The sequence below is a fragment of the Diplotaxodon limnothrissa genome, linkage group LG6 (genome assembly GCF_057381915.1).
Source record: "Diplotaxodon limnothrissa isolate DT_005_m linkage group LG6, D_limnothrissa_male_GT1.1, whole genome shotgun sequence".
NCBI lineage: Eukaryota > Metazoa > Chordata > Actinopteri > Cichliformes > Cichlidae > Diplotaxodon > Diplotaxodon limnothrissa.
In genome coordinates, this window is record NC_140601.1 from 11,202,560 (window position 1) to 11,228,703 (window position 26,144).

General features: G+C 39.7%; 3 protein-coding genes across 4 annotated transcripts in view; 1 reads left to right on the forward strand and 2 right to left on the reverse strand.

Moving 5' to 3' along the window:
- Window positions 1-4,627: 4,627 nt before the first annotated feature.
- Window positions 4,628-10,226, forward strand: pvalb7 (parvalbumin 7). Its single transcript, XM_085356784.1, has 5 exons — window positions 4,628-4,685; window positions 8,105-8,173; window positions 8,340-8,469; window positions 8,613-8,722; window positions 9,562-10,226. Exons 2-5 carry the CDS (start codon window positions 8,113-8,115, stop codon window positions 9,585-9,587), a joined length of 327 nt encoding a protein of 108 aa, XP_085212910.1. The 5' UTR covers window positions 4,628-4,685; window positions 8,105-8,112; the 3' UTR covers window positions 9,588-10,226.
- Window positions 10,227-11,966: 1,740 nt separating this feature from the next.
- Window positions 11,967-23,206, reverse strand: baiap2l2b (BAR/IMD domain containing adaptor protein 2 like 2b). The gene is made up of 13 exons (XM_085356788.1): window positions 22,927-23,206; window positions 22,089-22,175; window positions 21,344-21,405; window positions 20,693-20,764; window positions 19,957-20,046; window positions 19,663-19,794; window positions 15,912-16,016; window positions 15,211-15,313; window positions 14,802-15,009; window positions 14,111-14,176; window positions 12,934-13,270; window positions 12,779-12,822; window positions 11,967-12,364 (listed from the first exon to the last, which is right to left on the reverse strand). The coding sequence occupies exons 1-13, from the start codon at window positions 22,994-22,996 to the stop codon at window positions 12,289-12,291; spliced, it is 1,452 nt and encodes a 483-aa protein (XP_085212914.1). The 5' UTR covers window positions 22,997-23,206; the 3' UTR covers window positions 11,967-12,288.
- A 55-nt stretch (window positions 23,207-23,261) lies between these two features.
- LOC146630152 (extracellular serine/threonine protein kinase FAM20C-like) overlaps window positions 23,262-26,144 on the reverse strand; it is a 39,932-nt gene continuing 37,049 nt past the window's right edge. For both annotated transcript variants that reach the window (XM_085356787.1, XM_085356786.1), the window contains exons 9-11: window positions 26,050-26,131; window positions 25,888-25,947; window positions 23,262-25,399 (exon numbers count right to left, since the gene is read on the reverse strand). In XM_085356787.1, coding sequence (XP_085212913.1) covers window positions 25,126-25,399; window positions 25,888-25,947; window positions 26,050-26,131 — 416 coding nt within the window. In that variant the 3' untranslated portion in view covers window positions 23,262-25,125. The remainder of the gene's footprint in view (window positions 25,400-25,887; window positions 25,948-26,049; window positions 26,132-26,144) is intronic.

Here is a 26,144-nt window from a genome sequence, read left to right on the forward strand (position 1 = left end):
TAGAACATGACGCTACTACCAGCATGCTTGACAGCTAGTACAATGTTATTAGCTTTGAAAGCTTCAGCTTTACTCCTCCAAACATATCTTTTGTCATCATGACAGAATAGTTCAGTCTCTCTTTCAACCTTTCTCTAGAAAGCATTTGACTTGTCCGTGTGGTCAGCCTCAAATTTCAGTTGAGCGTGAAACTGTCAATTTTGGAGCCGGGGCTTTTTTCTTGGTGGGCAACCTTTCAGTCTATGCTGATGTGAAACTTACTTTAATGTCAACAGTAATGCTGGTGTGGCAGCAGTTTCTAGTGCATGACAGGCCTGAGCCTTAGTGGTTAAAGGGTTGTTCCTGAATCTGAATCAACTTGCACTTAAAGTACAATTGTTTGAACTGATGATCCAGGAATCTGGAGTTGTAAAGAAACGGTTCCAAGAGACTTCGCCAACATGTGAAAATCTACAGTCCTCCTTCTTGGATCTTAGATCCTTGGACTTTCCCATTGTTCTGTGTACTGGTCAATCCAATGAGTGCTCTCAAAGAAATCATTTTTATGCTGACAAAGAGAAAGTACCAGTTGTATTCAATCATCATCACTAATGAGACGTTACTAAGCCTTTGTCTTGCCCAGTTTCAAGACATTGTAGAATCTTTTGACCCTGTGTATTACAGAAAACCCAAAATAAATTCAAACTTGTGCACCTAGTTCATGTTTTTTTAAGTCATTACAGAGTCAACATTCATGCCCATACTGTATGTAAATTTCTGACCACAACTGTAAATAAAACTGAATTGAACTGATTGGGAAAGTGGGTCCATAAAGAGACTACCTACTGAGGAAAGTCAGCAAAATTCAAATTAGGTATGGATGTGAAATAAAAAGCCGTATCAGCAATAAATAAATAAATAAATAAAAAGCATATTTTTGCAGACCCCTGTAGGCCATTCAAAGAGAGCAGTAGAAGTAGTTGGACTCATGTACAGCGGTCACTCGCTATAACGTGGCTCAACTTTCGCAGCTTGTCTGTTTCACTGATTTTTTTTGTGCAATTTTGCATGGTTTTTTGTTTGTTTGTTTGGGGTTTTGTTGTCTTTTACAGCGCATTGTGTTCTGCATCCTGACTGGCTGGAGACCATTGTCAATCGATCTCGTGCCGTGTCTCCTGTACAGTACAGAATTCGTTCAGCTTTTCAAATTTACATGAATCTTCAATTGCTAGCAGTGTGACTCCGAAGTGCTGTACTGTATGTTTGTAGGTTCCCCCCAACAAAAGAAATGAAAGAAACGTGTGGAAATGTTCATGCCTGTCTGAGAAAAGTGTGTAAAGTGTGTAGTGAGGGGTTTTACAGCCTTAAAACATCTATACTAATTGTAAAAAATTAAGTTGGCTACTTTGTGGATTTCACCTATCGTGAGTTATTTTTAGAATGTAACTCCCGCGATAAACAAGGGACCACTGTAGTCCAAAAAGTAGGTTAATTCTATTTTAATCATCTTTGTTATTAGCTACAGACTTTTCTTTACTAAGTTGTAAACACTGTGAAGCCACATTTCTATCAAGGATGTTTTGGTTGACACTGTCAAAAACCTTTGACAAGTCTAATAATAAACCAAGACTGTAGAGATCTCATGAACAAGCTGCAAATTCCTCTTTGTGTATCTCAGTGTCTTTCTCTATCCTCCCTTCCTGACCGTTCTCCACCCCCACCAACTACAAATCCTTCCAGCATGTTGTCCTCACCACCTCACTCCTCCCTTTCCCATTCTTCTACAATGCTGGAAAGTGCTGACGAGAGGGTAACTCAATAGAGAGGCGAAATCTAAGAGTGTCTCAGGACAGAACAGAGGGTCAGCGCAGGACATGAAGGAACAGAGAGTCACATTTTATTTTCCCTTTTTATGTTTGGTAGTCTTTTAAATTTAAAATGTTTACATTTTTTGTTGCTATTTTTGTTCTTTAATTGGTAATGGGTTTTTTAACAATACTATTAGTCACAGTGTCAGCTGCAGTTGAATATGTCATAACATTACTACATTTTGTGCCTGAATTTTACACTGGAAACCATGGCAGACATTACTATTACTAACAGCCAACAGTAAAATCTAACCATGGAGGTGTTCGATTATTAAAACCTGTAATTAGCAAGTCATTATTAAGGCTTAAAATGTGCTGTAATTTCCAGCTTTCTCTTCCACACAAAATTTGCAGAGAATGAATATTTGATGTTGAAAGCCTAATACCTTGGCAGTGTGGTATAATCAACCATGAACTCCCAGGGATGAAATCTCATTTAATGCTCATAATGAAAATCTCTGCAGTAAAAAACAAAAAAGCCCTTCGTATCTTTAACTGGCTGCCGTTTTATTACAACTAAAGTATCTTACTGACTTTTCTTTTCTTTCAGAGATGCACTACTACAAATAAATTTCTCTGTTGGCCTTGACTAACTGGGTGCAAGGTGGCCTACTAAATCACTCAGCAAAAGATAAGCGAACCAAAGGGAGAAAAGGGGAGAACAAAAAAGGCACAAAGTTAACAACCTATACAGACAGAGACTGATAAGCACAGGTGTATGGTGTAGGAAGATATGGACAGAGAAATTAGATATAAAAAATAGGACGATGTTAAGATGAAAGGACAGATAGGGAGAGAAAAAGTTGAGGGGAAAGTTTCTCTTGGATAAAAGATGGAAAGAAGAAAGAAGAACAGACTTCTTCAGCATAACTTTGCCTTGGATGAGTTAGAAATCCTAGCAAATCAAAAAAAATTAAATGCATTTCTTTGGCACAATTCATACAGTGGAATTCATTTGAATGCATTCATAAAATGCAAGAATAAGTTATGAATCCAATATAAAGCAATTTAGGAAGGTGTTGGGACACCTCGTGCTGCCAGCACAGCCATAGTGTTCCTTGGTGTTGATCATTATTTTAAGTAGCTTTTACTTATAAAAACTGAATTTTAGTGTCTGCTCTTAATCACTCTGAATTACATTAGGCAGTGAGTACTGCAAAGCTCTGTATAACAAAGGTATCTTGTACACTGAACTTATACTGTGCTATTTACAAATCTTGAGCCACCAATCTATCCTTTATATTTTCCTTCCAAAGAGCCAGACTCAGAGTTGCATCTACAGACAACAGAGAACTTAGCAAAAGACAGTTAAAGAAAGTGTATCTTAAGGCAGCAGTCCCCAACCTTTTTTGCGCCACGGACTGTTTTATGTCTGACAATATTTTCACAGACAAAGGATAAATACAACAAAATAAAACCTGACCGGTACCAAAAAAAGAAGATTTATTCATAACACACAGGAAAAGACCCAGGGAAACTAAATTAACGATAAAAACCAATAAAAACCCTGAAAACTATAAATGTCATGCCCGAGCCTCAACTCTCGTGGCCCGGTACCAAACGACTCACGGACCGGTCCAGGGGTTGGGGACTGCTGTCTTAAGGCTCTCTGTTATTGGTAGCATGTTCCAAAAGTACATAATTTGCTCTCAAATTATGCTCTCTTCTGTTTTTTTCTGAATATACCAAATAGCCAAGAATTGAACAAGTGATGGACAAAGAAGACGTGGCAGTCTTAAAAATAATCTACAGCAGATAAACACCATCTGAAAGCCATGTCCTTAAGAAAAAGGTAAAAATCCAATCCAAAAATCTGGCTTTTAGGAAAAGATCCATCTGCGGTTCACTGAAATGTAATCAAAAATTGTCTCAATCAAAGAGTCAAGAAGTCGTTCTCAAGAAAGGGAACGGGGAGAAAGGGCTGAGGTATGCCAAACTGAAAATCAGTGCCAGCAGGTCTGATGGACCACTGCATCTGAATTTGACCTTTCTGGTTCAAATCTTTATTAATATGCATATGAAGATGTGAGGTAAGAAGTGAGGTACAACAGAGACCATGTGCAGCTATCTGTAAAACACGGTGGAGGCTCTGTCATGGTTTTGGGTTGAGCGTTGGACATCTTGTCAAAACTGTGTGTAATGATGAACACAGAAAAGTATCAGAGTTGGATCCCCCATGAAATACTGTCTGATTGGTTGTAGCATCATTTATTTGCCTTACATACTGTATTCCCATGTATGTTTCCTTAATTTTCAACAAACAGCTACACCTACTCCCCATTTTCCTAACAAAATATAAAGAAACTGGACTTCACACAGTGCTACATGTGCAACTCCTTGATGGCATTTTCTAAAAGTAGTTGTAACTACAGCCTCTCATAACATGGCCAAGCCAGTGCTATTAGTTATACTGAGTGTGAGAGACAGGACCAAATGTATTGACAGACGCACAGATCAAGACAGAAGATGTGGGTACGGTCCAAACAAGACAGATAAAGTGGTATTATTACCAGTCCCGTGTGTGATATGGTAGTGCTGCACAGAAAACAGAAAACGATCACACTCTCAGGCCAACAGTGCTTGCGTCATATCTTGACACCCCCCCTCCTCCTCCCCTCTGAAAATAGAGTATAATGAGAGGTGGGCATGTTGTGTGTATGGGGTAAGTGTGTATGTGTTCGGAAGCAGCTATAAAAGTCATATTGTGTCGTCCCCCCCTTCATCTTGCTCATCTTACCTCCATCTCCTGCCCTTCTGTCTTCTCTCTGCTCCAATTCCTCTCCATCACCTTTTGTTTTGCCTTATTTCTCAGCTGCAATCATCCACCCCTTTATTCAGGTAAGACAGAAAATAAATAAACACACACACAAACATTTACAGGTGCAAGAGACCACACATAGGACACTGGAAGCTGAAGATTTAACTGCAATTTTTTTCGGGGATTATCTGTGACAAGCAGAGAGACTTCAGCTAAGTGAAATAGTTGTAAATTACCAAGATATGAATAACACATGGGGATAAACTGTTTGTAGCTGCAGGATGTGCATCGGGGGTGTGTTTGTGTAAGCCTGAGGGCGAACGCTCCGCTAGAAACTCGACTAAGAAAATCAATCAGGAGCACCATTGATTCAGGATTTGCGAGGCCTATGAAACACAACTTGATAAAGTGAAAAGGTCCAGTCAATAAAGTCATACAGTATTAGAAGAATAACAAGCTATGTAAATATATCTTTTTGAAATCAATCCACAAATTGTTAAATATGGGGATGTTTGGTGGTTTCAGTTTGGTTTTCGCTCCTCTGCAGTAGCTTGTTTTAAATAAAAGGTAATGTTAGCAGCAGGTGTTGGTCTCGTGGGTGTTTCCTTGCTCAGGTTTCACCAAGAACAGGTGTCAGTGGCACAGCAGCTGTGTGCTTAAGTAACTTTAAGTACAGTAGCTAATGTCTGCTGTAGATGATTTTAGGTGTTGTTGGTATTCTGAAAAGAGGACTTAAATAAGACACGCTTCACTGAACAATACACTTTTCTGTGCCATGACTCAGAACTTTAACTGGCAGATATTTATATGTGCTTTAGGGTATTATGCTGATCTGCTTTTCAAATCATTAACGCCACCAGAAAAAAATAAAAATAAAAAAGTTAAGTTGCTGGTTAGAACTGTATCTACTTTTCTAAAGAAACACGACTTATTTATAGCACACACGCAGGCAAGAGTGGCTTTCAATCCTCAGTGAAGGTCTGTTATGTTATGATACTAAAATATAACCCCACATATCCATCACAGCATGCACATCCTTCACTGCAAGTTAAATAAAGTCACCGAGTGTCATTCATAATATGTGAGCAGAAACGTTGTCACTCTGCACACTGAAATAAGTGGGCGCACACAATTACCCACCCCATAAGGAAACCCAGTTACCTCGGGCTCTGTATGTGTACTTTTTTGTATCACCGTTCAGCCTATCAGAATGTTATTCAATATATTATACATATATATTATATATTATCCTTCATGTTATTTTGAGCATTTTTGTTCTTGCTCTTTTAGAGACATACACATAATATCTGAAATGAAATTATTATGATTATCACAACTACAACTATTATTATTGATGAAAAATGTGTGTTTAAACTTTAAAAGATAGCCAGGCCTTCTTCGTTTGTCTCTTTGTGTCGGATTTGAGTGTGAAACAGTTCATACATGTGGTTTAAACACAGAATTATGCGACTGAGGCCCAGTTTGTCTGCATTACAAGTGACATCACGTTTGAGGGCACAGTCATGGAAAAAGAAAGCGCGCATGCTCGTGAACACTTGTTGCAAAGTTCATGAACAGTGGGACAAAACCTGTGAATTTTACGATGGGCTGAAAGAACGTCAGTTATGTCATCTGAATGTTTAGTTTTGTGTTTTACAAAATACAAAACACAAAATCTGACAAGATCCACAACAACTAACTGGAACCGTATGACTGCTGATATAGGTAATAAAAACAACTGTGGCACGTTCCCAAAAGCAAAAAATGTTATCCCTGAGATGGCTTCATTGCATCAACGCTTTCTATTTGCATCATCTTATTGACAGGAAAAAAAATCTGCACATCTCAAGACATTTCACAAACCACAAACAGATGCTCACTAATTGGTTTTTGTTGCCAAAAACAGACACATAACAGGTGTGGTGACAGTTGAGAAGCTGATTGGACGGAAAGCAAGAGGATGACAATGAATTTTTACTTTTATCATTCTGTCCTTTGGACAGGAAGGCCTGGGATTTTCCAGGGGTCAGGATAGTGCAATCTGCACAGGGACTACTGACATGACCCCGGTGGGGCTTTGCAAGTCTCTCAGCACACGTATCCTGACTGTGAGACATATACTCTTACATACTCAGGAGCTCACATCTCTTAAAGACACAAAACCCACTCATCAAACATCTATCTTGACAACTCAGCACTTGATCCCAGAGCTCTGAAATGACAGGACTCTGGGATCAGCTCAGGTGTGACACCTACAGGTTAAAGTCATGTACTGCAATTAAGAGGACACTGATCACAAAATAGAACCGAGCAAGCGGATGAGACATGAAACACAACAGGTTACACATTTGTACTGAGCACACGCAGCTCTACAGCACGCTTTGTGTTATTCAGCTATAAAGTGGTGTGTATTTCACAATGACTGGACAGGTTTCTTAGGTTTAATAAAGTTATTTTACAAACTAATGGAATTTTCTTTATATGTCAAAGCAAGGAATCAAAATCATTTCACATTGTGGGCCACATATTGGATCTTAAACTCCCCTTTTAGTCAGTATAAAGAATTTTAACTACATATAAATAAGTGCAATTTCATGATAAGCTGCTCGGCTTAAAATGTAAGAACTAAATGTTTTAAAATTATCAACTGTCATGTAATTATAAGACAGAGATTGGAGTCACTGGCAGGCCACTTCTGGTCCCTGGGCCTTGTGTTTAACACTGCTGGATTAAAGTGTGGAAAACATCTGCATCAACTGAGGGTAACTAGTTGCACTGTGACTCTGTGACACATGACACAGAGAACAGAAGACATTTCAATTAATAACATACAATTTAATGCCTAATTCTGAATTAAAAAAGGCTCTTTTCACACCATAAATTCCATCAGAGTTTATCCTGCAATGACTACTTTAACTGTAAAATATACCATGTACTTTAACTGATGTCAAAGTACTGTTTGACAAACTCAGCTTCGCTGTTTCACACGTTCTATTTGTCAAAATTGTAGTCAAAGAAAAAAATTGCAGGAAAGTCTCTCCTCAGAAGTGATACTTTTAAGATAACGGAGAATCCAGAGCAATTCTGGGTGCTTATTTCAGTGTACAAAGCTTGTCTCTCTCCATGGGCGTTTGCCAGACTGTATTTATGTCTCTGTCTTAAATTCTAACGTATGTCCTTCAATTAACCTCTCGTTGTGCCAAGTTCCACAGAGGCCATCTCTCGAATGCCTTAAAGATATTCCTACCAGGCCAGTCAGGGTTGAAATTCTCCTTGGGTTTGTTGGCATGGATAATCTTCTCTTAATTTACTGTTCTGTAAAATGCAACATCTGTCTAACTAAAAATACATTTCCAAACACATGTGCACATAACGAGTTAGATTTTACTTTCAGCTTTCGTATCACATCAGCTCAGCTGCAGAGCTGCTGCTCACTCACCTCTTTGAAATGCAATACCAAACTTTGTGCCTTTCATGTCCTCTCCGTCTCTCTCTCCAGGAAACAAAATGGTTATGACAGATCTGCTAAAACCTGAGGAGATCAAGAAAGCTCTTGATGCCTTCGCAGGTCAGTAACTGTTGTAGAGGCTCTGTGTTATTCTCAGCAGCGCTGCAAAGTGCCAAAAGTTGGCCTTAAATTTTTTGCTGACCCATAAAAAATCTGTTTTTAAAAAAAATCTGTGCACATGGAGTTGATGTAATAAAATCTTTTATCTTTGCCTTGTCTTTTGTAGCAGAAACATTTGACCCTAAAAAGTTCTTTGAAATGGTGGGAATGAAGGCCATGTCGGCTGAAAACGTCAAGAAGGTCTTTCAGGTTCTGGATGTGGATGGTAGCGGATTTATAGAAGAAGAAGAGCTAATGTAAGAAACTCAAACAGATGCAAAAACACGCTAAAAGCAGACATGATGAAAGATACAGCTCTGCAATATAACACTGATGTCACATGTTCCTTAAAGCTGCCCTACAGTGACCCACTTTCTGCATCAACCTGCACTTTTCTCAGGTTTGTACTGAAGGGCTTTTCCAAAGATGGCAGAGATCTGACTGACGCTGAGACTAAAGCATTTCTCACAGCTGCAGACAAAGATGGAGATGGCAAGATCGGCATTGATGGTAAGAGAAAGGTGTCAAAATGTTTTCAGTTTATTCTTCAAAAAGATACAAAGAGGTGATGAGAGTAGGATGAGGACGGGGTGGGAGGAGAGCTAGCAAGTAGGCTTTCTGCACTTCCACAAATGCTGTATGTTGTGTGGGATTTTTCAGATTTTACCAAAATGTTTCTAATGCTTGATTCTTATTGTTCACATCTAGTGAAAAACTGAATATGACCGAAGCAAATTTGCAAGTTTGCAAGAAAAGACACACTGAGAAAAAAAAATGTAATGTCACCTGTGCAAGCTAACACCAACTTTTAAATATCTAATTTGTTTACTGGAATAAACATGCCATAAACTAAATCTGCCAATTGATCTTTTTTTAACATAATCATAAAAACACAATATCTGAAATGTTAGCTATGGTAACACCATTCAGCGACTTCAAGGGATGACAGGTGGAATGAATGCTTGTGCTTGGTGTATAAGGAATCCCATAAAATACACCAAAGTGTGGCTGGGCCAGATAGTGAACCTCCTGATGTGTACATTAGCGTGTGAATGTTAAATAGAAAGCAATTGGGCATAAAAAAGTGCAAGAATGAATGGGTGAGTGAGAAATGTTAGATAACTTGCTTTGCAGAAAACCGGAGCAACAGTGTGGCCTGTTGATGTATTAAAGGTGAAAGATTTGTTTTATGATATAGAAGCTTTGGTCCAGAGGAAAAACACAGTTCAAGGTTCCAGACACCATGAAATACTTGGATCAGTTTCTTGTTGGTGTTTAACTGAATATGGTGACAATGTTTCACTCATTTGTGCGCATTTACATTTTTGTTTTGCTCTCTTTTTTTTCAGAGTTTGAAGCCTTAGTGCATGAGTAGGGGAAAGCTGAACTCCCCTCTTGTTCTTCCTGCTCCTCTTTGTCCCTGCATCCACATTTTGTAACTGCGACCTTCAAACTCTTCCTCCCTTTCCTCGCTCTGGACCCCTCACACGGAGTCAGACCAGGCCTGCTCTCTGCAAAACACTACCAAAAACAGGCCAACAGGGAGTCCACCTGAGGAGGAACATACAGGCATAACAGGCACCAGTTTCACTTTTCATTTTTCTTTTTATATATATAGATAGATATATATATATTTAACCACACATGCTGTATGGATTTCAGAAGCATTCTTAATGATTTCGCGAGGATAGTCTGTGGTCAAAAAAGGTGGTACTAGTGTTGTAGATGGTGTAGATGTTCTCAAGACTCCTTAAATCTTAATTTCCTTCCTGCATTGTGTCTTGACTGGTTTTATTTCTAGATGTTCACATGTCAGTGCACTTTCCTCCCACTCCTCCTCTTTATCCACCTTCATTCACCTCCCTCACCTCAACCACCTCCTCCTTCTCCACCTCCTCCACCCCCTGCCTCTGATCAGATCATGTAGTAAATAAAATCATATAAGGAGAGCTGTGAAGAGAGAAAAGATCTCAGTATGAAATGATAATAAAAAAGAAAACTTGACGTGAGGTGTCTCTTTACTTATTGTTACTCGCAGTGAACACACAACATTGAACTCACACAAATACAACACACTGAACATCGCAAAACAGGTCAATCACTGGGATGGTGGAGAGCTTAAGCTTAACATTTTGGGAAACATGCCTTCTTTCTCAGGTTGCTTGCTCACACACACATATAAATATTTTGCCAACAGCCAGGTTTCATAGTAAAGAGACTGAAGACGTGGTGCTGACACATGAATAAAATGCTGTAGAAAACAGCGCAGCATCAGTGTTTTCTTCAAATTTCTGGCAACAAGCATACTTCCAAAAATGTTTAAATATTCTCTGAATATTTTTACCAACAGACTCAAACAAATATTAACATACAAACTCAAATTGCTGTACAAAGGTTTGTTAAAATAACCATTTTAGTTTAGTTCAGTCAGGGAGGATGGCTGATTTGGACATTGTAGCAATTTATATTTGGCGTCACATCACTATGGAGCAACAGGATCCTGGTACAGAACAGAGTGAACATTAATAACAAGAGATACAGACAGAAAGAAGGCCATGGGGTGGAGGCGGGTTGCAAAGTGGCTTGCAAGCCTGCAGCAAAACTCTTCTGGTCCTTTGTAGGTTTTAACATAAAATAAGTACAGTTCGTCATGTGTAACAAAACATGACATATTATACCTTTCTATTAATTATGTAACAAAAACTAAACCAAAATACTGAAGCAGTGTCAGAAAACAAAGCACATCACATGATTCCATAGAACCACCTTTAGCAGCGTGAAGTAATTGTGTGACATTATCAGCCAACATTGTTGTGGAGGAACTTTGATCCACTCTTCTTTGTAACACTGCCTGAGTTTATTGAGATTTGTGAGCTTTAATTTATGCATAGTTCTCTGAAGGTCCGATCGCAGAATTTCGGGTTGAGGTCTGTGCTTTGACTGAGGAGTTCAAGGTTGACTGTAAGGTTTCCAGGTCCTGTGGCTGCAAAACAAGCCCAAAGCATCACTCCGTCACCACTGTGCCATTGGTAGGAGGGTTTTGTGTCGATATGCTGTTTGGTTTTCTCCAAACCTACTGCTGTGCATTATGGTCAACCACCTCCACTCGTTGTTCCCAAAGTCTTGAGTCTTGTGCAGATGTAACTTTGCATATCTAAGCTCTGCTGCAATATTTTATTTTTAGAGAGAAGAGGCTTTCTTCTGGCAACCATTCTATGTAAGCCATATCTGTCCAGTCTTTTTCTAATTGTACTGTCAAGAACTTTACAATTTAGCATGCTAACTGAGGCTTGTAGATGTAGCTCTGTGCTTTTTGGTAATTGTGTGAGCTCTGCAAAGTCTGACTTTGGGGTGAATTTCCTGGGGCATCCCCTCCTAAGAGGTTTGTAGCATTGTGTTCTGCTATATAGTGGTGGTAACACCAGCTGATGATTAGTTAATCAAGTCAATCTGACCAGCAGCGACTAGCTGCTACATACTCTCTTAATTAAAGTACCTGTGTGCTTAGTTTTTCACATTTTTCTGTAGCTTTGCTTAATTTTTGTTAAAGAAATTATGACACAGAGTAATATGTCATGTTTTGTAGTTCAACTGGGCTGCATTTAGCTAGTTTTAAAACTTAGAAAGGTCCAGATTAGTTTTACTCTGTCCTGATATATAAAACCTTACAATTTACCATAACTGTGGATTGATAAGTTCATAGTAGGAAGTTTTTACAACTAAAAATTAGTCACTCAAAGGTTAATCAGTGTTCCTTATATAAAATTATGAAAGGGATGTCGATGAGCTAATGTGAGCTGAGACTGCTCAGCTCAGCTTGTCTTTGTGGCCTGTCTGAATTAATGCTATGATCAACTCAATGGTTTTAATATTTGATTAATCGATGTGTATTACAGTATCTTCTTTGATATGGGAGATACGTTATCTTAAAACGGTACAAACCTTCTGGCCATTTCACTCAGAGCATTCACATTTCAGACATGTCACGTCATTCACTAACAAAAATGTATGTCCTGCCTCCACAACCTGATCTCACAGCATCAGTAACAAACCCTGCATGCACGAGTGCCGATGGATTAATGGATCTGAGGAGCAGATCTGTCATTGGTCGTCGTGGGACGAAGCTTTACCGTGGCGAATGGGTTTGTGCCTCTGAAATGAGAGGATGATGGAAAATGATATACAACACCACATGCACTCAACTGCTTTCTGCCAATACCAATAAACCACTCAGACAGAGGTGCACACACTCTAGGTTTAGACACTAACATCACACCACAGCCTGAGGGTGGTACATTTTGACAGTGTGCAATGAGCACTCTGTGGAGGTCTTTGTTTCAAGTAAACTTTGATCGGGGTTTATTGTTTGCAGTGGGAATTGGGATTCAAAAAGATGTTTCTTGCAGATTCTCAAGTGTAATCTAGTTTTTCTGGGAAGACAATTCATAGGATTCATATATATTGGATCATGGTATATTGGCAAAGCAGTGCTGCACTGTCGTTTTTTTTTCCAGAACAATACATAACAATAATCCATAAATGCATACATAATCCATGTCTAATTACCTGGGAAACAGTGGGTTTTCAGGGGGTCCATGTGGTGATAATGCCTACAAAAAATACAAATAAATAAATGAATACAAATCCACACTTAGCACTGAAGTGTTGCGTATTTTTCTGTGTTAAAGAGACAATTTTCATTAAAGTCAAACATGTAGCACCTGGACGTCAGATGCTGATCCACCCTTTCTGTCAGGTAGGGGAGAAATGGGCCGAAAATCTCCTGAACTCCTCCTTGCACTCTGAATTGGTGGAGGGGGAGGCGGTGGGGGAGGAAGTGGATGTTCATTGTAGCTCCTTGTTTGACTCGGCTTCGTCTCCAATGCCTCTTCTCCCTTCTTCTCAGGGAGTGGAGAGATAGGCCTGAAGTCCACGGAGGCTCTACGATTGGGTGTGGCCGGGGGTGGGACGTCTCCGTAACTCTTGCTCTCTGACTGGTCGGCGTAGGTGTCACTGTCATTCAGATTGTTCATACTGTGACTTCTTAGAGAACTGCCACTGTTGGGGCAAAAGGAGCAGAATCTTTTAAGTGATTCATAGTGGGAAAAATATCTGGAATATTTTACTAAAGGATAACAAAATAACAACATGTCAAAGGAGCTTGCAAAGAAAAGCGTCTGGACTTCTTTAAGTTGCTTGAAGACGTTTCACCTCTCATCTGAGAAGCTTCTTCAGTTCTAAGGTCAAATGGTGGAGAGGAAGAAAGAGGAGTGAAAGAAGCCATCTATGTCCACTGTGAGCGACCATCTTTGAACAGAGGCGGGGGTTTACGACACCAACTCTCTGCCATCTATAATCCAGTTTTGAGATCCCTTCCCAGACGCCTTAACGCCCACTCACTTCCTGGGCCATCTGATCTCAGGAATTCGCATGATAAGGTGGGGCCAGGTTTCACAATGAACACACCCGAAACTCTGGCTGATTGGGACCCACACCCAGTTTCACACCTTGGCTCAGGCGATTAGAGGATCATCAGGGGGTCCTTTTGTCCCTCTGGGGGGGGGGATACTCACACTAGGTTTATATCTGGGACTCTCCACCATTTGACCTTAGAACTGAAGAAGCTTCTCGGATGAGAGGTGAAACGTCTTCAAGCAACTTAAAGAAGTCCAGACGCTTTTCTTTGCAAGCTCCTTTGACTACGATGACCTGGATGACTGAGAACCTTCACAGACAAAAATAATAACATCTTCTCCCAGAGCAGCAACCTAAATATTCACATATCATACAGATTAGATCCTGTGGTTTGCCCCAATATCTTTTTTTCTTGGTGTCCAGTGTCATGCCAGAGAAAGAACATTTTGGCATACAGATTTGAGATTAGTATCTGTCTCCTACCTTGTTGCTAAATTATTGGAGAAATCCTCAATAGGGGCCACGTACGCAGCAGGGAACCAGCCCTGACTGGAGGAGAAAAGACAGAAAATTAAACATCATGTGTCTTCCTGTCTTTACATAAATCAAAAAACTAATTCCAGCAACAGACTCTGTAATTCTCAGTCTTGTGTTTTTTTCAGCGCTCGTGTAGTCTGTCAACCAAACACAAGAGCAATCCTTTAAATCACAGGTTCTCAACCTTTTCCCACATAATAATCTTTTCCCTCATAATCCTAACACTGATGGTTAGATGGTTCGGGCTTAGCATCACACGATGATGCGAACTAACCCAAAGCTGATAATCTGGGGAACCCTGAGGGAGATTTCATGAGAGACGGATGTGATGTGCCACAATCACAGAGTTTCTGTTTGTTTTACTGGTTTCTGGTCTTTTGAGTTACTATTATTTAGTTTTACAGTAATAATTGTATTTTTTTTTAAATAGTATCATGAGCAAAACAAATTTGTGACTTGATCTAGGAGCTCAAAGTGGTAAAAGGTTGACATCTTTACCCTTTTATTGGAAAAACTCTGTGAGAGACTTTTTTTTTATAAGGCCATCAATTTTAAGATTGGGTGCAGATGATAACTGAACACTGTAAAGACGGAGCATTTCAAAAACGGCACATGCACGTAAATGTTTATTTCCCACCGCAGGCTGCTGTCAGTGCGCCCATACAGCCACCCGTTGCGTGGCTCCTGGACCAGGACGATGACAGTCTCGCCCCTGTTGAAAGGCAGGAGCTTTGGGTTGGATGAGGAGGGATGAGAAACCAGCGCTCTCATGACTCTCCCTCCTCCCAGGCCTAAAGATTCCCCCACTGAACTGGAGCGAGAGCGGCTGGGGAGGGGAGACGGTGCTGGAGGGAGAGGAAAGATGAAGGAGAAACAGAGAGGAGAAAAAGATTAAAAGAATATTAATAGGAATATTTTAGGCATGCATGAATGAATGCATATAAACAAGCAAAAATTAATACTTCTAATCTTCTCTGGCATCAAAGGTTATCAAATAATCACATATTAATATACAGCTCTTATAATTAGAACAGCACACCTCCCACCTCTAGAAGGGACTCTGCCCAGTGCGTGCTGCTCCCGCCTGGCCCAGGACATATCCTCATCTCTGGCTACCGTCTGCAGCAGGGAGCTCACTGAACCTCGCAGCTAAGCAGACACAGAATACAGATCCCACTGATCGGATTTTTTTATTTGAAGTCTGGCATAGCAAGGTTTGCTTTCAGCAGGAATATTACGATTATAAATAAACAATCTGGTGCTGGTGCTCGATTTAGTGTCAAGATTTCTAAAGAACCACAGAGACCAATGCTGGAAAAACTAAACACCATGTTGTACAAATAAACCAAGCAAATGTGTGCTTACACTCGCTGTGAAGCACTTCAGCAACCTTTACAGCACAAATAGTACATTATTAGCAGAGAACAGACACATGAGAATACAAATACAGCTGCTGAACTAGACTGGGGATGCTAGTAAACATAACAGATGCCACTTATTAAGTGAATTTAACATAAATTATTTTAAATAGACTTTGGTTTATTTATTGAACTATAAGAAAAATAAGACGGTGAGACTTGACTTGGTTTCTGTTCCTATGTTTCCACAAATTCAAACGCAGCAGACTGTGCAGTGTTTCGCTGAGAAACCACAGCCACTGTACCTTGTTTTATAGTGCGTGGCATACTCATGTGTAATGTTCCTACTGGCTAAAAAAAAATGAGTAAACCTGATAAAGTGCTGGTACCTGTGCCTCTTGGTCTGAATGGGTGGGTGTTCGAGATCTGGAGACTCTGGTGTCATTCACTTTCTCTTTCCATCCGTCTGCCTTCTGCTGGAGAGATGCACCAGTCTGAAAACGGATTAGAGGTGAGCGCCTCATTCCATCTCAGTTTGATCATTCAGCAACATGACTAGGCAAGGCAAGTTTATTTGTGTAGCACAATTCAACAACAAGGTGATTCAAAGTGCTTTACAGAGACATTAGAAACAAAAACAAATAAAAAGCATGATTTAAAATTGATTAAAAACTAACTAACTAACTAACTAACTAACTAACTAACAAACAAACAAAACAGTATATAAGATCAAAAATCAAAACAGATAAAATCAGAACAGTAGATAAAATCAGTAGTTAAAATGTAAGTTTTGAAGTTTAAGCTTAAAAGTGTGGATTTGGTGCTTTATTCAAATACAGCTGAGAACAGGTGAGTCTTCAACCTGGATTTAAATAAACTGAGTGTTTCAGCTGATCTGAGGCTTTCTGGGAGTTTGTTCCAGATATAAGGAGCATAAAAGCTGAATGCAGCTTCTCCGTGTCTGGTTCTGACTCTGGGAACTGATAAAAGACCGGATCCAGATGACCTGAGGGATCTGGAAGGTTCATACTGGGTCAGGAGGTCACTGATGTATTTTGGTCCTAAACCATTCAGAGCTTTATAGACCAGCATCAGAACTTTAAAGTCTATTCTCTGATGGACAGGCAGCCAGTGTAAAGACCTCAGAGCTGGACTGATGTGGTCCACTTTTTTGGTCTTAGTGAGGACTCGAGCAGCAGAGTTCTGGATGAGCTGTAGTTGTCTGACTGATTTTTTTAGGTAGACCTGTAAAGATGCTGTTACAGTAATCAAGCCTGCTAAAGATGAATGCATGGACTAGTTTTTCCAGGTCCTGTTGAGACATCAGATCTTTTATCCTTGAAATATTCTTGAGGTGATAGTAAGCTGATTTTGTTATTGTCTTAATGTGTTTTTCTAGGTTTAGGTCTAAGACATATTGCTTCAGTAAATAAGACACATGACACTGAGAAGTGAGTTTCATCAGATGAACAAGATATTGGCAAGGTCCCACATGACTGGGATAAAAAGGCTGGGCAGTTCAGTGTCTTGGTGGAAAAAGCACTCCAAGCTCATGGCTGATGGCTGCAGTCGGCCTTCCCTTCACAACATGATGGATTGCAGCTGATGTAGCTGATACACAGAATACTAAGCTCCATCTACTACCATGAAGTGGGAAATGCAGCTTATCGGTCAGGACAGTAATTATATATTCAAAATGTTACAAAAACTAGTTATTGTTCAGTGTACCGGCTATATTGAAGGCTGCAAAAGTTTTCTTTCAAAGGAAACTTGTATTACATAATAATACATTCATCAGCTTTTTTTCTGATGAATGTAAAAGAAAATATAAATTAAGCAAAATTTTGTATTTCTGTATTATATCTAACATGTTTTTTGTTCCTTGTTTTGCAGAGCAGATTGTAGTGAGTATTTCTTTAAAAAGTATGTAATGTGCCTTTCAGCAGGTTACAAGGTTACTGGTGACTAAACTGACCCATCATCATGTCACCTAAAAATAAAAGATTTAAGGCCTTTACATACTGAACATGTGAAATTTTTGAAAATATTTCATATGTTAAACATTTTTTTTGGGACCCACCTATTAATGGAGCTTTTCACACCGACACCGTAATCTCCCAGATTTACAACATTTATTTTTCCTGCTTAAACTCGATTTTTCTGATTTCATTGCATTTGAATCAACAGATCTGACCAGTAGGGTTGCCAACCGTCCCTTAAAATACGGAATCGTCCCGTATTTCGAAACAAAAGTACACGTCCCGTATTGAGCTAATAAGGGACGCACTTTGTCCCGTAATACAGTGAGAATCAAAAGTAGTCTATAAATGTTTATGGAATTAACGCTTTGTTTGAAAACATAATTCCCAGCCCCTCTCCTGCTTTGTGACCAATGAGCTGACAGCACACTTATGACAATTCGAGTATGACAATTCAGATTACCGCTCATCTCATTGGTCGAGGAAAGGTCGCTTACGGAGAAAATACCGGAAGACAACAGATGACCACAACAAGAAGCATGGCCAACAGGGAAACAAACGCCGACACGGCGGTGCAAGTCTCGGACGACAGTACACCTAAAGCTGGGCAAACACTGTGCGATTTTTTCAGTCACGTTATTCAGCTCCTGCTCAAACTGCACGATTGACTCGCAGGGGTTAGAAGTTGGTAGGTCACGATGCAGGGTCTCACACTATACCGCCCGATGCTCTGATGCGACCTGAGTGCTCACACTGTGCCTCCATAACATGAAGGTTATAACAGAAAATCTGTCGCGCTCTCTCTCTCTCCGTCTTACACTCACACACACACACCACCACCATCAACTTTGCTAAATTGCTAATGAAAAACATGATCAGGCAGCTGTGATTGAGCAGCAGTGTAAATCCAACTGTTTTCACGGTTGTTGTGGTCGTGATAATTTTGTGATGCCACATCGAAAAGGCTCGGATGAGCTTTCCAAAGTTCTACAAGTTGTGCCTCCATCGCTTGTGTCCAGATCACACGCTGCACAGCCGTGCTGCTCCATCTTTTACACCAACGTTTACGTGTTTGCGCGCGAGCAGTGTGAGCGGCTGTGATGAGACCCTCACAAGCGATTGATGATCGGGAGCTGGTCGTGAGGTGTTAATCACTTCTCGTTACCCCACGTATACTACACGATGCACGATGAAGGCCAAAATCGGTCAAAAATTGGCTCAAAATGGGCCTAAAACCGCACAGTGTGAGCCCAGCATTAGAGCAGCAATGTTTGTTCCCCTCAGAGAAAGGGAAGAATGGGAAAAGGAAAACACCTGGCTGGAAAAAGTTAATATGGGCATGTGCAATGAATATCAGCGCTATGTGGCCAGAAGTGTGATAATATAATTTATTTTGTGTAATAAACAACTGCAAGGATAGATGATTACAACAAATAGATGACTAATACATAAAAGTAATACATAGATGAATAATGATGATGAGTTAAGATGCGTAATCATGGGAACAAGCGGGTTTACAAACAGGAGCAGCTGATTAGCATTAGAAAAGCTGAAATAATACCTCAACTGAAGCCAATTGTACTAAATGCACTAAATGTGCACTGTTACAAGAATGTTTTTCTTTCTATTGTTTTCTATTATTTTAAGTTAAGCAGGACAGAGTTCTTTTAAAGAAAGATTTACTTATATTCTCAAAAGTTAAGCATGACAGGCTTCTGTTTAAGAAGGAGACCTGTTTTATTGTGTTAATGTTGTCATTTTGAGCTAAAAATAAATGGCTAAATGATCATTTGTTTCACATGTGTTCATATCACAAAGAATATGCATCTCCTTAAATCAAATTCAAGTCAAAGGGTTAAAAAAATAATTTCACACACAAAAAAAAAGCTAGAAAATTCACCACACTGGGAAGGGTGAAGACAACTGGGTCGCCCGGCCCTGGCCACGAGGTGTCCCTTATTTATTTTTCAGGGAGTTGGCAACCCTACTGACCAGTTACACCATTACATTTAGCAACAAGTGCACTTGTAGCTCAAAGAGCGCACTAGTACTGAATAAATTATGGCAAAAGTAAGATAATACCATTTTACCTTAATCTCACACAGATGCTGCTCAGGGTTAATCAACTCTACTGTGTAGGTTGGCCAGTGTGTATGAATACCTTGTTAATTAGGAACAGCAGTGACTGAGTGAGGCCACAGTGTTTCTCTGCCAAGAAGCGATACCTCCTCTCCTCCTCCTTTAAGATCTCCTGATGGCTCTGCCGCAGGTACAGCATGTATTCACTGTTCTCCTAAAACCGCACGCACAGGGAACAATGAACATGAGGGCATGCACCTACAATGATACACTCACAAGGTGTATTACTGGACTGTGTGTGTATTTGTGTGTGCATTAATATGAATGTGCATAATGTCAACACATAATATTTTTCTATGTATGTTTGTGTAACTACCAGAGAGTCTCTGTAGGTTCCCCGTCTGAGCTGCTTCTCCAAAGCCTCCGCTTGGTTTCTTACTTCCAGCTCGTACACTCTGCGACTGCCCTGCGGCACAAAGAAAGTTTATTTGCAAACTATACAAAAATTGTAAGAGGCTTAGCAGGTCATGTTTATCCTAGTGCTGGTCAACCGCTCTCCATCTTTGTCCTCTCACCTGCTTGTGCTGCTGGCGATGCAGCACCCCTCTGTTTCTTATTCTAATTAAGTCCAAAGATGAAATTGCTGACAAAAGAACCAGAAGCTCCGTTTTCACTCAAAGAATTACGTGGAGTGATTTTTAAAGATAAGATAAGAGAACCTTATTAGTCCCACACATAGGAAATTTGTTAAAAGTAAATCTTGAGAAGAATATGGCCTGTTCCTGTCACAGATTACAGGGTTTGTTTAAAACTTTATTCATCTGTGTTTTTAACCCGTTCCAACTTTAAGACAGTTTTAGGGTAACTACTAATTATTGATGATTTCAAGCTGATCTGACTTGAAACAAAGCTTGGAAGCTTAAAATGTACTTTGTTAATTAAAAAAGAAAAAATAAATGAATGCAATAGTATTTTGAAACTATTACAGTCACACTGTAGGATTGTTAAAGTTTGGTTTATTTACCATAAACCAAAAAACCTAAAATAGTCCAGAAAGTTTTCTTAATTTCACAGGCAGAAAAACGTAAGCTTTCCCAATGCATTACACTCACATCAATATACTCCTCGTCCAACTTGATATTCTTCTCCATTGCTTGCAACACTTCTATCTGGAACCATCGAAACTGCAGCAGAAAGAAAGAATTCAACTGGAACAGTGATGAACCATCTGTCCTCTTGTTTAAACACAGGCTTTAATTATCAGGTTCATTGTGCTGTTTGACTAAATCTAAATGCAAATGTGCTCCTTCCTCAGGCCAGCTTTGTAATCAGAGGCCATGCTTTGATTATTCATACCACAATTAGGCACAGGGGTTTTAGTGTCAAAAGAAAAATAACATACAGGGACAAACTAGTGTCCTCGAGGCTTTATGTAGCTAACTTCGATGAAGCAGTTTGTAAGAAGTGAAATCTGCTTTTACTAGCATCCTATAAATGCTGAACTCACAAATTCAAAGATCTGGGGACAAACTGGGGAAGTTACATTGAAGCAAAATACTAATTGTAGCTGTTTTTACTCATCATTTGACAAATAATGTATAGCGGTTATTATTCTGTCAAATATAGCTTAATACCCACCAAGCATTATTTTCAGTTTGGTAAAAACTTTCAAGCAAACAAAATTAAATTCACAGAAGTAGAACTGCTGTATGTAGTATTTTAAAGACTGCAGGGATCAGCATTTACTGAGGAAATGTACCAACCACTCCCTCCATCTCTGCAGTGAGCCTCCTCTGTGTTTCTGAAATCTGGATCAGGACATCCCCTGTTCAAAGAAAAAAAAAAACAATTCTGTACGGAAAAATATTTGAAGAAAGCGAAATCTTATTGGGAATGTCAGTAATTTGATCTAAAACTTTAACACAGTGTAAAACCACTTGAGCCATGAACGAGTCCGGTTGCTACGATGGTGGAAAGTTAGCCAACCCTATATACTGTGGGCACCTCCGGCCTTGTCTATTGTCAAGGATTGCGGTTGAGCTAATAAACTGAGTGGAGCTGAAAGACTGCCCTCATCTATAATTCAGTGGCTGCCACTCAATAGGGCTCCTGGTCACGCTGTGGTTCCCTGACCTTCACAGTTAGCCAACCTACCGAAACCACATGTATGCTAGCCAACACTGTCTTAATAGTAGCATAAAGCTAATTACCGCTGAAGAATGATAACACACATCTCTAATGACAAAGGGAAAGCTTCCATAAAATATAGTGCACACACACTAGCTAAAAGAATCAGTAAATACACACACACACGTATATGTAGCCTATATGTATGAAAAGAAGGAGAGTACAATTGAAATTTACTTTGTGTGGTTTAAAATCTAGACTGTGTTTGTGCAAGTGCAGTGTCTCAGTAGAGCACTCTTGATAACGATGCTTCTCTAATGAAAGCAATAAATCAAGGGTGAAACCTGTTTAGTAATGAGTCACAAATACACACACTCGTACCAAGGGAGCGAGATGAAAGTGTGTGAAGTGCCTGGTCGCCCATCTTAGCCACAGCGCTGAAATAGGCCTCACTGCAAACGCCTAAGGCTGCAACATACAGACATCGAGAGACAAATGTAGCTTTTCACATTTAGACAAATCAAACTGACAAATCTATAAACTCTACAGTAACATCACAACCACTTAAACTGCTTCTTATTGTGTCGAACAGTTCTGCTTTTATTCATTACTTTTAAAAGACTGGCAGTGTTATTTGATATGTGATTCTGGTCTAAGAATAGCCTCGTGCCACTTGGTATAGTTTTACGGCACAGCCCCACTGCCCTGTGGCTGATAGCCTGAATTGTTTTATCAGGCACAGAGATGCATGAATGATGCATGCTGCTTGCACTATGCAATGTGACACACGTGATTAAGATTGGAAAATGTACAATGGAAAAGTCGGACAACTCGGACATGCAAATAAAAGGTGATGCACACAAAAAAAATCTCTCATCTCTGGAGAAAAAAAGGTTTTAAATTCTGCTTAATGTCAGCAATCAAATAGATTATTTTTATCAAATCATATTTTCATATTCACATGTACAAATCTCTTTATATCTTTTCCTAACCAAATAACTTCTACAAATGAGTAGGTCCTTGATAGACATTTACAATCCTGTGACATTTTTTGGATTTTAATTGCAGCTTGTGGCCTCCTTCTTAGGGTCTCCATGGGCAGACTTTACTTCAATCATCTCTGTACAATCCTGATCCAACATCTACACTAGTGCTAACAACAAAATCCACATTCTCCACAGTGTAACTGCTCCTTTCAGTCATTCACAACCTCGCTCACCTTGAAAGGCCTTGATGTAGCTGTTTCCAAGAGCAACGAGCTTCTGAAGGCCTGGGTTGAAGTGCTCCATCAAGTTCTGCAGAAACACACGAAATACAAACTGAGCACCACACCAGGTGAACTCAGCAGTGACTTGAAGCGTAACGCTAAAATGTATTTTTATACTCACCTCCAAGTGCGCCCCGGCCTAGTTTAAATATACAAAATCCTTCTTTAAATAATGAATACTATACCGGTCCCCAGGTTTCAACACAATGAACAAAAACAAAAGAAACATGATGTAAACTCACCGAATAGACAGATAAAGTTGATTTGTGCAGCTGATCACTACTGACTCCAGACATATTGATCGATTTCAGGTTTAACGATAAAATGAGAAAAAGCTGGTCAGAAAAAAACTAAACTTCTGTAAAAAGTCTGTATTCCCAGAAGTTTACTGTCCCGTGTATATCAGCGTCTTAAGGCTGAGAAAGTCACCTTCAGCTATCCTCCCACTGCTTCTGCTGTTTTCCCAAAGACCAATAACACCTATCTGACAGTTCCTTCTCCTTTTTTTCAGTCATTCGTTAATGAGCTCTTTTACCCTTATGTCATCAGCAGTTTTTCTGGAAAAAGCAAGTGAGCAAGGGTAAGAGAAGAGGTAAGGGAGTAGCTGACATCGATACGGCTGAGCAAGGTAAATTATTGATTGGAGCCCTGAAAGGAAAGGAGAAGGAGGACAGCCAGCTGCCTAACCATCCGTGACGTATCCTCACACCTGAGGGAAAATCCTGCCACAGTTTGTTTGACTGACGAGAAACAAATTTCCGTGTTAAAAAGGTACAAATTACTTAAATATAGTTAGCTCACAAAATGAAGTAAAAGTTTTAATGCAAACATTTTTCGTGCTATGGGGACATTTATGTGTGGAAGTAGAAGAGTAGAAGAGAGTGAGCAGCAACGAACTGTTCCAGCTTCTGAAATCAGGCAGAAGGTTTCGCACCATCCGAACAAGAACAGAGAGGCTCAAGAGGAGTTTTTATCCTCAGGACATTCGTGTGTTGAATCACCCCCATCATCCTTAAGTGACTGAGACAGGACTCATTAGCTCATTCTCATCATCCTGAATCCTTCTGGCCTCGCTATAGCACAAGACACTTTAACACCCTCCTCTCGCAATGTACACAAGCTGTAAATTTCCAGATTGTTTTATCTTATTTCATTTCTATTTATATAATGTACATAACTCACCCACTTGCCGCATATAATGTCCTCCTTGTATATACTTATTCACTGTATATAAAGTTCTGTCTGTCTCTCTTTTTTTTCTTTGCACAGTCGAGGAGCGTATCAGGTCACATTTCACTGCCTGTATAACCATGCACGTGACAAATAAAGAATCTTGAATCTTGAGAGAGAAAAAAGTAGACTTTGTTTTAAGTTTCTTCTCTTCTTTCCAATTATTCTGTCCTGGTTTCTGTTTGCTGTTTACGTCTGCTATGTTTTCCGGTCGCTCCCCTCTACTCTTCACAGCCCCACGTGACTTTTTACTTCATGAAATGACTGTAACATTCTTCTGTTGTGTATTTTGTCTGCATTTGGATGCAATCTGATAAGCGGAACTTTTCCAGGAAAAGTGTTAGTTCCCTTTCAAAAAACTAAACTAAATCATCACTGAATCTTCAGCCAGTGCATGTGAGTTCTTTATATAAAGCTGAAACAGTTTCAAGTGGAATTATTAGCAATCATTTTATTAACACAAACCAAGTTAAGAAACAGAAAAACAGAAAAAACATTAAATGTAGACGAAAACTTGAATTAAAGCTCAGATTCACTCAGAGTCACTGTTTGGTGTACTTAATGCTATAGCTGCACTAAACCAAATACACGGAAGTCTTTTCATTAGGTGTTTTGTACCAAAAGTGTTGAAAACACACATACAAAAAGAGCCAGTACCAGGCAGGCCCACAGAGCAGAAGGACACATAATATTGCAGGGAACTGACTAGCTAGCCCCCGAAAAATTTTATCCTATTTATGACAATACTACTGCATTACATTGTGTTAATGATTTATCATCATGTGTCTGACAGTTACTAATCAAAGTGAGTTTTAAAATTATATAGCTCCTATAAATGATATTTTATAACTCTGAACTCCTGCATCATGTTGCAGAAGTATGAAATAAACAGATATAATGTGACAGGTAAGTGAGACTGCTCTAACCAGAGGGAGCGGCCACGTCTTTCAGAGAGGCCGTGTCCTCATAGAAGACGTCTTCACCGTTGTCATTTCTTTTCTGCTCTTTTTGACAGCGACTTACAGTTCCTAGGACAGTTTTCAAACGTCGATCTAAAGCCGTAAGGTGGGGCTCTGCCAGAAGTGGGGCCACCTTGTGAAGGGGATCACGAGAAAGTGACGCTCTCATAACATCGCTTAATCGATACTGAGGCAAAGTCAGGAGACGCAGGCGTAGCCAAGTGGAGCGACGGATTCTGGAGAGACAGCAAAGTTTTTAAAAAGAAGATAAATGGAAAAAGGAAGTTACTTTGGGATGTTTCAAAATTGCCAAATGACAGGGTAAGAGAATAGGATGAAGAAAGAGAAAGAGGAACAGCATCTGATGGTTAAGGTACAATGTGATTGTTCTCTCACACTTTCTGAACTAAGCCAAGGAACTTTGTTCTGTCTCCCTCCATTCAACCCCAACCATCCACGACAGCTGGCTGCCCATCCCTGAGCCTGGTTCTGCTGGAGGTTTCTTCCTGTTAAAGGGGAGTTTTTCCTCCCTACTGTTGCCAATGCTTGCTCATAAAGGGTCGTCTTGATTGTAAATCTATTACTGTAGAGTCTTTATCCTTGCAATATAAAGCACCATGAGGTGAATGCTGGCGTGATTTGGTGCTATATAGATAAAACTGAACTGAATATTTACCTGATGTATAAGTAATTCACTACATGTATGTGATGGTCTGGTTTATACCTGCAGCACTGTTTTAAGGGAGTTAAGATCGAAGGCTCATCTTTGGAGTGACGCCCAAATCTGCAAAAGAGGACAGATCCAGAGTCAGCTATGTCAAAGTTACAGTCTGACCAGCACCTCTGCCCAGTATATGAGCAACACATACAGAACAGAAATACTCACGCCCTCCCATTGTCAAGGTGTAGCAGAAAAGTATTATTGACAAATTTCTCAAATGTTTCATAGTGGTGCCTGTCCATGTTACCTAAAGAGAGAAA

Excerpts from the sequence above, each read along its gene's own strand:
- pvalb7 (XM_085356784.1), top strand. The coding sequence starts at position 8,113 with ATGGTTATGACAGATCTGCTAAAACCTGAGGAGATCAAGAAAGCTCTT. Across the intron at positions 8,174-8,339 it reads AGCTCTTGATGCCTTCGCAG|CAGAAACATTTGACCCTAAA; the intron begins GTCAGTAACTGT and ends TGTCTTTTGTAG. Across the intron at positions 8,723-9,561 it reads TGGCAAGATCGGCATTGATG|AGTTTGAAGCCTTAGTGCAT; the intron begins GTAAGAGAAAGG and ends CTTTTTTTTCAG.
- baiap2l2b (XM_085356788.1), bottom strand. The coding sequence starts at position 22,996 with ATGGAGCACTTCAACCCAGGCCTTCAGAAGCTCGTTGCTCTTGGAAAC. Across the intron at positions 14,177-14,801 it reads CGCACTGACAGCAGCCTGCG|TCAGGGCTGGTTCCCTGCTG; the intron begins GTGGGAAATAAA and ends TTTCTCCTCCAG. Across the intron at positions 12,365-12,778 it reads GAAAACCCACTGTTTCCCAG|AGGCACAAACCCATTCGCCA; the intron begins GTAATTAGACAT and ends CTCTCATTTCAG.